The sequence below is a fragment of the Cyclopterus lumpus genome, chromosome 12 (assembly GCF_009769545.1).
Source record: "Cyclopterus lumpus isolate fCycLum1 chromosome 12, fCycLum1.pri, whole genome shotgun sequence".
Classification (NCBI taxonomy): domain Eukaryota; kingdom Metazoa; phylum Chordata; class Actinopteri; order Perciformes; family Cyclopteridae; genus Cyclopterus; species Cyclopterus lumpus.
This window is the reverse complement of record NC_046977.1, coordinates 700,775-714,302: the sequence shown is the minus strand read 5'-3', so window position 1 is coordinate 714,302 and position 13,528 is coordinate 700,775. Positions and strand designations below refer to the sequence as shown.

Sequence of the window (13,528 nt, the reverse complement as noted above, 5' to 3'; positions counted from 1 at the left end):
TGGGGGTCCTTAGCGGATTAAAAAGTGATTTGAGTCGGTGGTCCTTGAGGTTGTTTATAATTTCTTTATACATTTGCAGAATCTGTAGGAAACCGTACAAGATGTTGGTATCGGAATCTTTCTGTAATAGGGCTAGTTTTAACCAATCATGTTGGAGCAGGCTTTGAGCACAAGAGAGGAAATGTGATCTGGAACCCAACGGCTATCGTCTGAAATGGATTCAGCTTTTTATTTGCTTGTAAAACAATCCAATCAAACAGAGTAACCCTGGAAACACTCTGGTGATTGTCGTATGAAGTCTTTGTGGTCACTAAGGACGAGTTCCATCTGTGATTCTGGTGTCCACTCAGGCAGTTTAAGTGTCCGTTAGAAGGTTGAAGGCATCCTTTAGATCAGGGGGGTCAACATTTTCACCACATCAGCATCATGCTACATATATATATATATACAGTATATATATATATATTTATAATCTTTGCATTTGATTATTGTTTATTCGAGTGTACAAATATTGTACATGCATTTATATAAATGTATAAATATATATAAGCACATTTCTCTAATATTATAACATAAATCCATTTAATTTAATTATATTTATTATAACCCAGATTACCGGTACTGTATAAAGATCAAACACACGTTATTACATTAACTTTGTTCAAAGCATTTTGGTCACAGTTGGTCAACAAATAAAGAGCTGCTAAGAACATGTGACAGATGTGGTTTGGATCAGTGGTTCTCCACTGGTCTGGATCAGTGGTTCTCCACTGGTCTGGGGCAGTGGTTCTCCACTGGTCTGGACCAGTGGTTCTCAACTGGTCTGGATCAGTGGTTCTCAACTGGTCTGGGGCAGTGGTTCTCCACTGGTCTGGACCAGTGGTTCTCAACTAGTCTGGATCAGTGGTTCTCAACTGGTCTGGATCAGTGGTTCTCAACTAGTCTGGATCAGTGGTTCTCCACTGGTTTGGATCAGTGGTTCTCCACTGGTCTGGGGCAGTGGTTCTCCACTGGTCTGGGGCAGTGTTTCTCCACTGGTCTGGAGCAGTGGTTCTCCACTGGTCTGGATCAGTGGTTCTCAACTGGTCTGGACCAGTGGTTCTCAACTGGTCTGGATCAGTGGTTCTCAACTGGTCTGGACCAGTGGTTCTCAACTAGTCTGGATCAGTGGTTCTCAACTAGTCTGGGGCAGTGGTTCTCAACTAGTCTGGGGCAGTGGTTCTCAACTGGTTCTTGTGGTTCTTGAGGAGGTTGTCAGAGGTCTTTTAGAAGGTTGAAAGCTGGGAGAATCTATGACGACGGGAACTGAAGTTCTGGAAATGTGTGGTGGAACAACACTTTACTAACTCGCTTCAGATGTTGATGAACTTTTATTTGTCACCCATCTGAATCAGAAGCTTCCTGTACGTGACCTTCCAGGCTGTCTGGGAGGTGGTTTTCTGTGATTCGTAGTAGAACGTGCAGGAACTCTGGTTTGGTCTCCTGAGGTTCCTCCAGCAACACCATGAGGAGGTGTGTCAGTATACAAAGTATGAGTATGATGGAAATATACGTGCTATAATCGTATCGCATTAAAAGCCACAGAATACACAACGAGCTACATTTCAAAACCTCTAGCCCATAATTAGCAAACGGCTACATGTTACATTCTGGTCTCAAGTCAAAATGCTCCACTTTGACTTGCAGACATAATAATAAAAGATATTTACCACATTTCTGCTGCGCATATTTTGAAAGGAATCTCCAGGTAAAAAAGTTCATGTGAGGTCATGACCTCCCTGTTCTGAATGTACGCTTGATGAACACAATGAACGGCTCCTCCTGCGACCTACTTGATCTGACAGAAACTGGACATGGTGACATAAGCCTCGGCCTCGTTCGCTCCACTGCTGCATTCAGGCCGAGGAGTGCGGGCTCTCCCCCCGAGCCAGAGGCCCTCGACGGGGGATGGACCGGAGCTCTGGAGGCTGTCCTCTCCGTCGGAGGACCTCCTGCTCAGCAGGGTGGAGCTCTCCGTGCTGACGCTAGCGGAGCTCTGGGTGGAGCAGGAAGGAGTGGACTGGGTGGACTGGGTTGAGCAGGAAGGAGTGAACTGGGTGGACTGGGTTGAGCAGGAAGGAGTGGACTGGGTGGACTGGGTGGAGCAGGAAGGAGTGAACTGGGTGGACTGGGTGGAGCAGGAAGGAGTGGACTGGGTGGACTGGGTGGAGCAGGAAGGAGTGGACTGGGTGGACTGGGTTGAGCAGGAAGGAGTGGACTGGGTGGACTGGGTGGAGCAGGAAGGAGTGAACTGGGTGGACTGGGTGGAGCAGGAAGGAGTGGACTGGGTGGACTGGGTGGAGCAGGAAGGAGTGAACTGGGTGGACTGGGTGGAGCAGGAAGGAGTGGACTGGGTGAACTGGGTGGAGCAGGAAGGAGTGGACTGGGTGGAGCCAGCAGCCTCAGCAGCGATCGGAGGCTTCATTTCCTCCGTTTTCTCCACTTTGAGAGCGTTGAACTCCTCCGGCTTGAAGTTTAATAACAGGCCCTGGAAACAAGATGACATTCATGGTGATGAGTAGAATACAGAATATAGAATATAGAATAACGGGCGCTGCCCTCAACACAGAGACGGGCTTTGTGATCAGCAGGACCACGTCTGAGCTATACAACATCATTAATATCTCATCAATAACTATGATCTATGTAAAGATCCAGAGGAGTAATGTCTACTGTCTGCGGTTAGTGCACGTCAGTACATTTTAGTGCACGCTAGTTCATGTCCGTGCATGTCATTGCAGGTTAGTGCACGTTCCTGATTCCTGATCCCTATGATTCCTATGATTCCTGATTCCTGATGATTCCTGATTCCTATGATTCCTGATTCCTATGATTCCTGATCCCTATGATTCCTGATCCCTATGATTCCTGATTCCTATGATTCCTGATCCCTATGATTCCTGATTCCTATGATTCCTGATTCCTGATCCCTATGATTCCTGATTCCTATGATTCCTGATCCCTATGATTCCTGATCACTATGATTTTTATGATTCCTGATCCCTATGATTCCTGATCCCTATGATTCCTGATTCCTATGATTCCTGATCACTATGATTCCTGATCACTATGATTCCTGATCACTATGATTCCTATGATTCCTGATTCCTGATCCCTATGATTCCTGATTCCTATGATTCCTGATCACTATGATTCCTGATTCCTGATCCCTATGATCCCTATGATTCCTGATTCCTATGATTCCTGATTCCTATGATTCCTGATCACTATGATTCCTGATTCCTGATCCCTATGATCCCTATGATTCCTGATTCCTATGATTCCTGATCACTATGATTCCTGATCACTATGATTCCTATGATTCCTGATCCCTATGATCCCTATGATTCCTGATTCCTATGATTCCTGATCACTATGATTCCTGATTCCTGATCCCTATGATCCCTATGATTCCTGATTCCTATGATTCCTGCCACTAGAGGGCGCCGTCCCTTTACCGTTGTTGAACGTTTGAAATAGTGTCAAAGTAAAAAGACTCACTTTGTTGGTCTTGCAGATGTGCACCAGTGTGTGTTTGGGGTGGGGGATGCTCGGCCACATGTACGAAAATATTCTGTGGAGGAAACAGAAAAGAAGTTTAAATACGTGACACTCTAAACACTGATTCTCTGGAGTCCGAGACGTCGTACTTGTTTTTGCAGAAGAAAATGACACTCGAAGGCACCGCCACCAAAATGAGGAGAACCACGATGAGTTTGTTGGTCTCTCGTCTTTCATCCGTCTTTTTCTGGAGGTCTGGAGACGAAGGGGGCGGAGTTAAAAACAGGTCAGTATTCTCTTCTGCGTTTTAAAGGAGCAGAACGTGTTCGGCTGTTTCTCACCAGCCGGAGTGAAGAAAGTGAACGTTTCACTCCACTCGCTCCAGGAACCCTGCAGCCCGTGTTCAGGGATCGCTCGCACCTTCACGTGGTACTCGGCATGCTGCTGGAGGAGCTCCATGCCGACCTCCAGGGAGGTGTCCGCTGACACGTTCTGAGTCTGAGGTCCACAGGAGACAAGTCAGACCGACGCCAACGGCAGAAATATTAAGTGAAGCAACGGAAAGGGTGTTACGATGGAGCTGCCGGCGGTCCAGATGTGCAGCTGGAAGAGCTGGTTGTCGACTTTAATGTACTCGTTGGAGTACGGAGTCTGAAACCGGATCACAGCCCGCTGAGCCACCTGGTCGAAACTCACGTTGTTCACCTGAGGACTTCTGGGCCGAACTGCAGAGACACAACAATGATGTCATCACTTCACAAGGTTCATGAGCAAGTCTCAAAACAGGACTCATAGACTTCTATACAACCAGAGGAGTCGCCCCCTGGTGGTCAGAAGAGAGAATGCAGCTTTAACACATGAAGCATAGACTTCTATACAACCAGAGGAGTCGCCCCCTGGTGGTCAGGAGAGAGAATGCAGCTTTAACACATGAAGCATAGACTTCTATACAACCAGAGGAGTCGCCCCCTGGTGGTCAGTAGAGAGAATGCAGCTTTAACACATGAAGCATAGACTTCTATACAACCAGAAGAGTCGCCCCCTGGTGGTCAGTAGAGAGAATGCAGCTTTAACACATGAAGCATAGACTTCTATACAACCAGAGGAGTCACCCCCTGGTGATCAGGAGAGAGAATGCAGCTTTAACACATGAAGCTTAGACTTCTATACAACCAGAGGAGTCACCCCCTGGTGATCAGGAGAGAGAATGCAGCTTTAACACATGAAGCTTAGACTTCTATACAACCAGAGGAGTCGCCCCTTGGTGGAGAGAAAATGGACTATATACTATGGAGATAGTTATTCGTAATGCTTGGTTGCATTCTGATGAAACCAGATGACTTCACGCAGGTTCACCAGAAACTGCTGACATTGTTGCTAGACAGGAAAACCAGAACCAGGACTGAGAGGACCCTGGTGCTCAGAAACACTACCTCTTTATTCCAAAGGGGGCGCCAGAAAAAACTAAAGTTCCTTGTCTTAGCTTTAAGTGAATAGAAGAACCGTGGTTCTGTTTGATGGTGTGTTTATGTTCTGCTGTGTTCCACCTCTGAGGTTCGTGAAAACACGAGTGAACACATTTACCTATCGTCTTCAGGTCGACCGTGGCGGTCACCCGGCCTCCTGTCTTCAGGTGGACGGTCACGTTGAAGTGGAACACAGGATTCAGGTGTGTGACGGTGTCCCCCGACGCCTCCAAACACTTTGCTTCATTCTGATTGAAGTCGTAGAAGCTGAGACATGAAGAGCAGCGCTGTCACCAACTGAAGCTCCTCTCAGAGCCGACGAGTCATTTCAACGAGTTCTTACCACACCGCCATGTTGACCACGGCGTCAGCCTCGCCATCTTCGTCCTCGTCGTCCTCGTCGTCGCTCCAGCCTCCCACCAGCTTGCAGCTCAGACTGCTTCCTGTTGTCAGGAGGTGAGAGCTGCAGCGGATTCTGGGCTCTGAGAGGAAACAGCTTCATAAGGACGGATAAAAGAGCACGAGAGGCACTTCACAGTCAGACCGGATAAATAACAGGAAATAATAAATGAAATAACATTTTCTAAGCTGGTTTAAGGGTGGGTTTTAGCTAATGTTTAAAAGATAATAACAAATATAAATACAGACATTTTATTTATAGATATTTATAAATATGAATAAATATATATATATATATATATATATATAAATAAATAAATATATAAATATATATAGTTACATTTATTTATTTATATAGATATTTATAATTATGAATAAATATATATATAAATAAATATATATATAAATATATATATATATAGTTACATTTATTTATTTATGTATTTAAATAGATATTTATTTGTGTATATATATATATAATGATATGTATATATATAAATAAATAAAACAACTAGGGGAGAGTGAAGTATTTATTTATATATATATATATGTATACATATGTAAATATATATACATATATATATATATATGATCTGAATAAAGACAGCTGTTAACATTAAATCTCAATAATGTGTATTTTCCCAGTTAGTTCAAGTAATTATGAAAATATATTTACAGTCGGTTGATAACAAATTTATTTTGAGAGAAAAGAAAATTGTAAAATGATAATTTTTTCATGAATAATTGAGATGTGGAATCTTCTTCTGCCTCGTGATTATTAAACGTTGTTACACGGTCAACACGCTGAAGATTTCCAAACTGTGAATAAAATGTGAACTTTGAGGTTGAGATTGAAGACGATGTGGCTCAGTACGAGCATGATGAAGAGCAAGGTGCTTTACAAACAGATATATACGATGTATATATATATATCATTTATATATCGTTTTATATGATGTCCTGGTCATCAACTCACAATCTCCAAACCCCAAATATCAGGTTTAAATAAGAAATATGAATCTGTTGAGGATGAACTGGTTTCAGCACTGATCTGAGATCAGGATGGACGTGTCATAACTGTATTGATCGTTCATGAACCTGCAGAACTAAAGACCTCCAGTCAGCTGATGAGGAGAAACGTGACGTCATCAGCATGTCAAGGTTCCTCTGAGTGGAGAAGATCAATAACACTGAACATTGATAAGCATGAACACATCTACATGAAAGGCTTATGATCCATAAGGTCTGAAGGACTTGAGGCTCTTTGTTTCTTAAACATATTGATTTAGTAAATAAAGAGTCGGCTGTGATCACATGAACATTTAGATTTAGATTTATTTTGTGTGTTATTTGAAAGAAAATATCATATTGCTCTCATTTCTTTTGCAGAAGATGAAAGTTTAATAAAATAGTGCCAGATGTTTGTATTTCTATTGGCTTGTGAAGCATAAACCCCTCACCTGAGCTCAGGTGCAATAACCTCACACACACATATATCATATATATGTGTGTATATATATATATATATATATATATATATATATATACACGGCTCACCCACGGCCCCGTCTCCGCTCTGAGGTCGAGTCCCGGCCGGCAGCAGCAGCAGCGCAGCGATGCAGCAGCTCAGCAGCATGTCGGCGTCTGGAGGAGTGAGCGCGTGCACCGGCTCCTGTGAGAGGAAGGGGGCGGGGCGAGAGGGGGCGGGGCGAGAGGGGGCACAGGATGTCAATCAGAAAACATCTCTCTTCAAACGGCAGAAAGAAGAAGAGTTAACACCTTCAGACTAACTGTTTGTTGTTGTTGTTGTTGTTGTTGTTATTGTTATTTGTAATGTTGTTGTAAACAAACAATACTCTGTTCTCTACCTGTTCAGGTACTGGTTTCTACACCAGTGTGTCTAACTGGTTTCTATACAGTATGTCTAACTGGTTTCTATACAGTGTGTCTAACTGGTTTCTACACCAGTGTGTCTAACTGGTTTCTATACCAGTGTGTCAAACTGGTTTCTATACAGTGTGTCTAACTGGTTTCTACACCAGTGTGTCTAACTGGTTTTTACACCAGTGTGTCAAACTGGTTTCTATACAGTGTGTCTAACTGGTTTCTACACCAGTGTGTCTAACTGGTTTCTATACAGTGTGTCTAACTGGTTTCTACACCAGTGTGTCTAACTGGTTTTTACACCAGTGTGTCTAACTGGTTTCTATACAGTGTGTCTAACTGGTTTCTACACCAGTGTGTCTAACTGGTTTCTATACAGTGTGTCTAACTGGTTTCTACACCAGTGTGTCAAACTGGTTTCTATACAGTGTGTCTAACTGGTTTTTACACCAGTGTGTCTAACTGGTTTCTACACCAGTGTGTCTAACTGGTTTCTACACCAGTGTGTCTAACTGGTTTTTACACCAGTGTGTCTAACTGGTTTCTATACAGTGTGTCTAACTGGTTTCTACACCAGTGTGTCTAACTGGTTTCTATACAGTGTGTCTAACTGGTTTCTACACCAGTGTGTCTAACTGGTTTTTACACCAGTGTGTCTAACTGGTTTCTATACAGTGTGTCTAACTGGTTTCTACACCAGTGTGTCTAACTGGTTTCTATACAGTGTGTCTAACTGGTTTCTACACCAGTGTGTCAAACTGGTTTCTATACAGTGTGTCTAACTGGTTTTTACACCAGTGTGTCTAACTGGTTTCTACACCAGTGTGTCTAACTGGTTTCTACACCAGTGTGTCTAACTGGTTTTTACACCAGTGTGTCTAACTGGTTTCTATACAGTGTGTCTAACTGGTTTCTACACCAGTGTGTCTAACTGGTTTCTATACAGTGTGTCTAACTGGTTTCTACAACAGTGTGTCTAACTGGTTTCTACGCCAGTGTGTCTAACTGGTTTCTACACCAGTGTGTCTAACTGGTTTCTATACAGTGTGTCTAACTGGTTTCTACACCAGTGTGTCTAACTGGTTTCTATACAGTGTGTCTAACTGGTTTCTACACCAGTGTGTCTAACTGGTTTCTACACCAGTGTGTCTAACTGGTTTCTACATCAGTGTGTCTAACTGGTTTCTACACCAGTGTGTCTAACTGGTTTCTACATCAGTGTGTCTAACTGGTTTCTACACCAGTGTGTCTAACTGGTTTCTACATCAGTATGTCTAACTGGTTTCTACACCAGTGTGTCTAACTGGTTTCTACACCAGTATGTCTAACTGGTTTCTACATCAGTATGTCTAACTGGTTTCTACACCAGTATGTCTAACTGGTTTCTACATCAGTATGTCTAACTGGTTTCTACATCAGTGTGTCTAACTGCTTTCTACACCAGTGTGTCTAACTGGTTTCTACATCAGTGTGTCTAACTGGTTTCTACACCAGTGTGTCTAACTGCTTTCTACACCAGTGTGTCTAACTGGTTTCTACATCAGTGTGTCTAACTGGTTTCTACACCAGTGTGTCTAACTGGTTTCTACACCAGTATGTCTAACTGGTTTCTACATCAGTGTGTCTAACTGGTTTCTACATCAGTGTGTCTAACTGGTTTCTACACCAGTGTGTCTAACTGGTTTCTACACCAGTGTGTCTAACTGGTTTCTACATCAGTGTGTCTAACTGGTTTCTACACCAGTGTGTCTAACTGCTTTCTACACCAGTGTGTCTAACTGGTTTCTACATCAGTGTGTCTAACTGGTTTCTACACCAGTGTGTCTAACTGGTTTTTACACCAGTGTGTCAAACTGGTTTCTATACAGTGTGTCTAACTGGTTTCTACACCAGTGTGTCTAACTGGTTTCTATACAGTGTGTCTAACTGGTTTCTACACCAGTGTGTCAAACTGGTTTCTATACAGTGTGTCTAACTGGTTTTTACACCAGTGTGTCTAACTGGTTTCTATACAGTGTGTCTAACTGGTTTCTACACCAGTGTGTCTAACTGGTTTCTACACCAGTGTGTCTAACTGGTTTCTACACCAGTGAGTCTAACTGGTTTCTACACCAGTGTGTCTAACTGGTTTCTACACTAGTGTGTCTAACTGGTTTCTACACCAGTGTGTCTAACTGGTTTCTACACCAGTGTGTCTAACTGGTTTCTATACAGTGTGTCTAACTGGTTTCTACAACAGTGTGTCTAACTGGTTTCTACGCCAGTGTGTCTAACTGGTTTCTATACAGTGTGTCTAACTGGTTTCTACACCAGTGTGTCTAACTGGTTTCTACACCAGTGTGTCTAACTGGTTTCTACATCAGTGTGTCTAACTGGTTTCTACACCAGTGTGTCTAACTGGTTTCTACACCAGTGTGTCTAACTGGTTTCTACATCAGTGTGTCTAACTGGTTTCTACACCAGTGTGTCTAACTGGTTTCTACATCAGTATGTCTAACTGGTTTCTACACCAGTGTGTCTAACTGGTTTCTACACCAGTATGTCTAACTGGTTTCTACATCAGTATGTCTAACTGGTTTCTACACCAGTATGTCTAACTGGTTTCTACATCAGTATGTCTAACTGGTTTCTACATCAGTGTGTCTAACTGCTTTCTACACCAGTGTGTCTAACTGGTTTCTACATCAGTGTGTCTAACTGGTTTCTACACCAGTGTGTCTAACTGCTTTCTACACCAGTGTGTCTAACTGGTTTCTACACCAGTATGTCTAACTGGTTTCTACATCAGTGTGTCTAACTGGTTTCTACATCAGTGTGTCTAACTGGTTTCTACACCAGTGTGTCTAACTGGTTTCTACACCAGTGTGTCTAACTGGTTTCTACATCAGTGTGTCTAACTGGTTTCTACACCAGTGTGTCTAACTGCTTTCTACACCAGTGTGTCTAACTGGTTTCTACATCAGTGTGTCTAACTGGTTTCTACGCCAGTGTGTCTAACTGGTTTCTACACCAGTATGTCTAACTGGTTTCTACATCAGTGTGTCTAACTGGTTTCTACACCAGTGTGTCTAACTGGTTTCTACACCAGTATGTCTAACTGGTTTCTACATCAGTGTGTCTAACTGGTTTCTACACCAGTGTGCCTCTGTGTCTGTAGACTCATTGTCGTCGTGGTTGACACAGTTTCAAGCTGAGAGGCTGGTGGGGCGTTCGAGCTCTAGAATGCGTCCGTGGGCGTCAGCTGTGGTTTACAATCCGCGTTTCAGCTCATTGGACCTCTAAAGATAACAAAGTACTTTACCTTTAAATATAACATAGTACTTTATCTTAAATATAACAAAGTACTTTACCTATAAACAAAGTACTTTACCTCTAAATATAACAAAGTACTTTACCTATAAACAAAGTACTTTACCTCTAAAGATAACAAAGTTCTTTACCTTTAAATATAACATAGTACTTTACCTCTAAATATAACAAAGTACTTTACCTCTAAACAAAGTACTTTACCTCTAAAGATAACAAAGTACTTTACCTTTAAATATAACATAGTACTTTACCTCTAAATATAACAAAGTACTTTACCTCTAAACACAGTACTTTACCTCTAAAGATAACAAAGTACTTTACCTTTAAATATAACATAGTATTTTACCTCTAAATATAACAAAGTACTTTACCTCTAAACACAGTACTTTACCTCTAAATATAACAAAGTACTTTACCTCTAAATATAACAAAGTACTTTACCTCTAAACACAGTACTTTACCTCTAAATATAACAAAGTACTTTACCTTTAAATATAACAAAGTACTTTACCTCTAAAGATAACATAGTACTTTACCTCTAAATATAACAAAGTACTTTACCTCTAAACACAGTACTTTACCTCTAAAGATAACAAAGTACTTTACCTTTAAATATAACAAAGTACTTTACCTCTAAACACAGTACTTTACCTCTAAATATAACAAAGTACTTTACCTCTAAATATAACAAAGTACTTTACCTCTAAACACAGTACTTTACCTCTAAAGATAACAAAGTACTTTACCTTTAAATATAACACAGTACTTTACCTCTAAATATAACAAAATACTTTACCTTTAAATATAACAAAGTACTTTACCTCTAAATATAACAAAGTACTTTACCTCTAAACACAGTACTTTACCTCTAAATATAACAAAGTACTTTACCTTTAAATATAACAAAGTACTTTACCTCTAAACAAAGTACTTTACCTCTAAACACAGTACTTTACCTCTAAATATAACAAAGTACTTTACCTTTAAATATAACAAAGTACTTTACCTCTAAACACAGTACTTTACCTCTAAAGATAACAAAGTACTTTACCTCTAAACACAGTACTTTACCTCTAAATATAACAAAGTACTTTACCTCTAAACACAGTACTTTACCTCTAAATATAACAAAGTACTTTACCTTTAAATATAACAAAGTACTTTACCTCTAATCATAGTACTTTACCTCTAAAGATAACATAGTACTTTACCTCTAATCATAGTACTTTACCTCTAAAGATAACATAGTACTTTACCTCTAATCATAGTACTTTACCTCTAAAGATAACATAGTAATTTACCTCTAAATATAACAAAGTACTTTACCTCTAAATATAACAAAATACTTTACCTTTAAATATAACAAAGTACTTTACCTCTAAATATAACAAAGTACTTTACCTCTAAACACAGTAATTTACCTCTAAATATAACAAAGTACTTTACCTTTAAATACAACAAAGTACTTTACCTCTAAACAAAGTACTTTACCTCCAAACACAGTACTTTACCTCTAAATAAAACAAAGTACTTTACCTTTAAATATAACAAAGTACTTTACCTCTAAACACAGTACTTTACCTCTAAAGATAACAAAGTACTTTACCTCTAATCATAGTACTTTACCTCTAAATATAACAAAGTACTTTACCTCTAAACACAGTACTTTACCTCTAAATATAACAAAGTACTTTACCTTTAAATATAACAAAGTACTTTACCTCTAATCATAGTACTTTACCTCTAAAGATAACATAGTAATTTACCTCTAAATATAACAAAGTACTTTACCTCTAAACACAGTACTTTACCTCTAAATATAACAAAGTACTTTACCTTTAAATATAACAAAGTACTTTACCTCTAAACAAAGTACTTTACCTCTAAACACAGTACTTTACCTCTAAATATAACAAAGTACTTTACCTTTAAATATAACAAAGTACTTTACCTCTAAACACAGTACTTTACCTCTAAAGATAACAAAGTACTTTACCTCTAAACACAGTACTTTACCTCTAAATATAACAAAGTACTTTACCTCTAAACACAGTACTTTACCTCTAAATATAACAAAGTACTTTACCTTTAAATATAACAAAGTACTTTACCTCTAATCATAGTACTTTACCTCTAAAGATAACATAGTACTTTACCTCTAATCATAGTACTTTACCTCTAAAGATAACATAGTACTTTACCTCTAATCATAGTACTTTACCTCTAAAGATAACATAGTAATTTACCTCTAAATATAACAAAGTACTTTACCTCTAAATATAACAAAATACTTTACCTTTAAATATAACAAAGTACTTTACCTCTAAATATAACAAAGTACTTTACCTCTAAACACAGTAATTTACCTCTAAATATAACAAAGTACTTTACCTTTAAATACAACAAAGTACTTTACCTCTAAACAAAGTACTTTACCTCCAAACACAGTACTTTACCTCTAAATAAAACAAAGTACTTTACCTTTAAATATAACAAAGTACTTTACCTCTAAACACAGTACTTTACCTCTAAAGATAACAAAGTACTTTACCTCTAATCATAGTACTTTACCTCTAAATATAACAAAGTACTTTACCTCTAAACACAGTACTTTACCTCTAAATATAACAAAGTACTTTACCTTTAAATATAACAAAGTACTTTACCTCTAATCATAGTACTTTACCTCTAAAGATAACATAGTAATTTACCTCTAAATATAACAAAGTACTTTACCTCTAAACACAGTACTTTACCTCAAAAGATAACATAGTACTTTACCTCTAAATATAACAAAGTACTTTACCTCTAAACACAGTACTTTACCTCTAAATATAACAAAGTACTTTACCTTTAAATATAACAAAGTACTTTACCTCCAAACACAGTACTTTACCTCTAAATATAACAAAGTACTTTACCTTTAAATA

At 39.4% G+C, this 13,528-nt stretch overlaps 1 protein-coding gene across 1 annotated transcript; it reads right to left on the bottom strand.

The window, feature by feature from the left end:
- Window positions 1–1,351: 1,351 nt before the first annotated feature.
- Window positions 1,352–7,064, bottom strand: il7r (interleukin 7 receptor). The gene is made up of 8 exons (XM_034547199.1): window positions 6,963–7,064; window positions 5,350–5,488; window positions 5,125–5,273; window positions 4,114–4,265; window positions 3,882–4,038; window positions 3,690–3,795; window positions 3,541–3,613; window positions 1,352–2,527 (listed from the first exon to the last, which is right to left on the bottom strand). The coding sequence occupies exons 1-8, from the start codon at window positions 7,039–7,041 to the stop codon at window positions 1,829–1,831; spliced, it is 1,554 nt and encodes a 517-aa protein (XP_034403090.1). The 5' UTR covers window positions 7,042–7,064; the 3' UTR covers window positions 1,352–1,828.
- Between the last annotated feature and the right edge of the window lie 6,464 nt (window positions 7,065–13,528).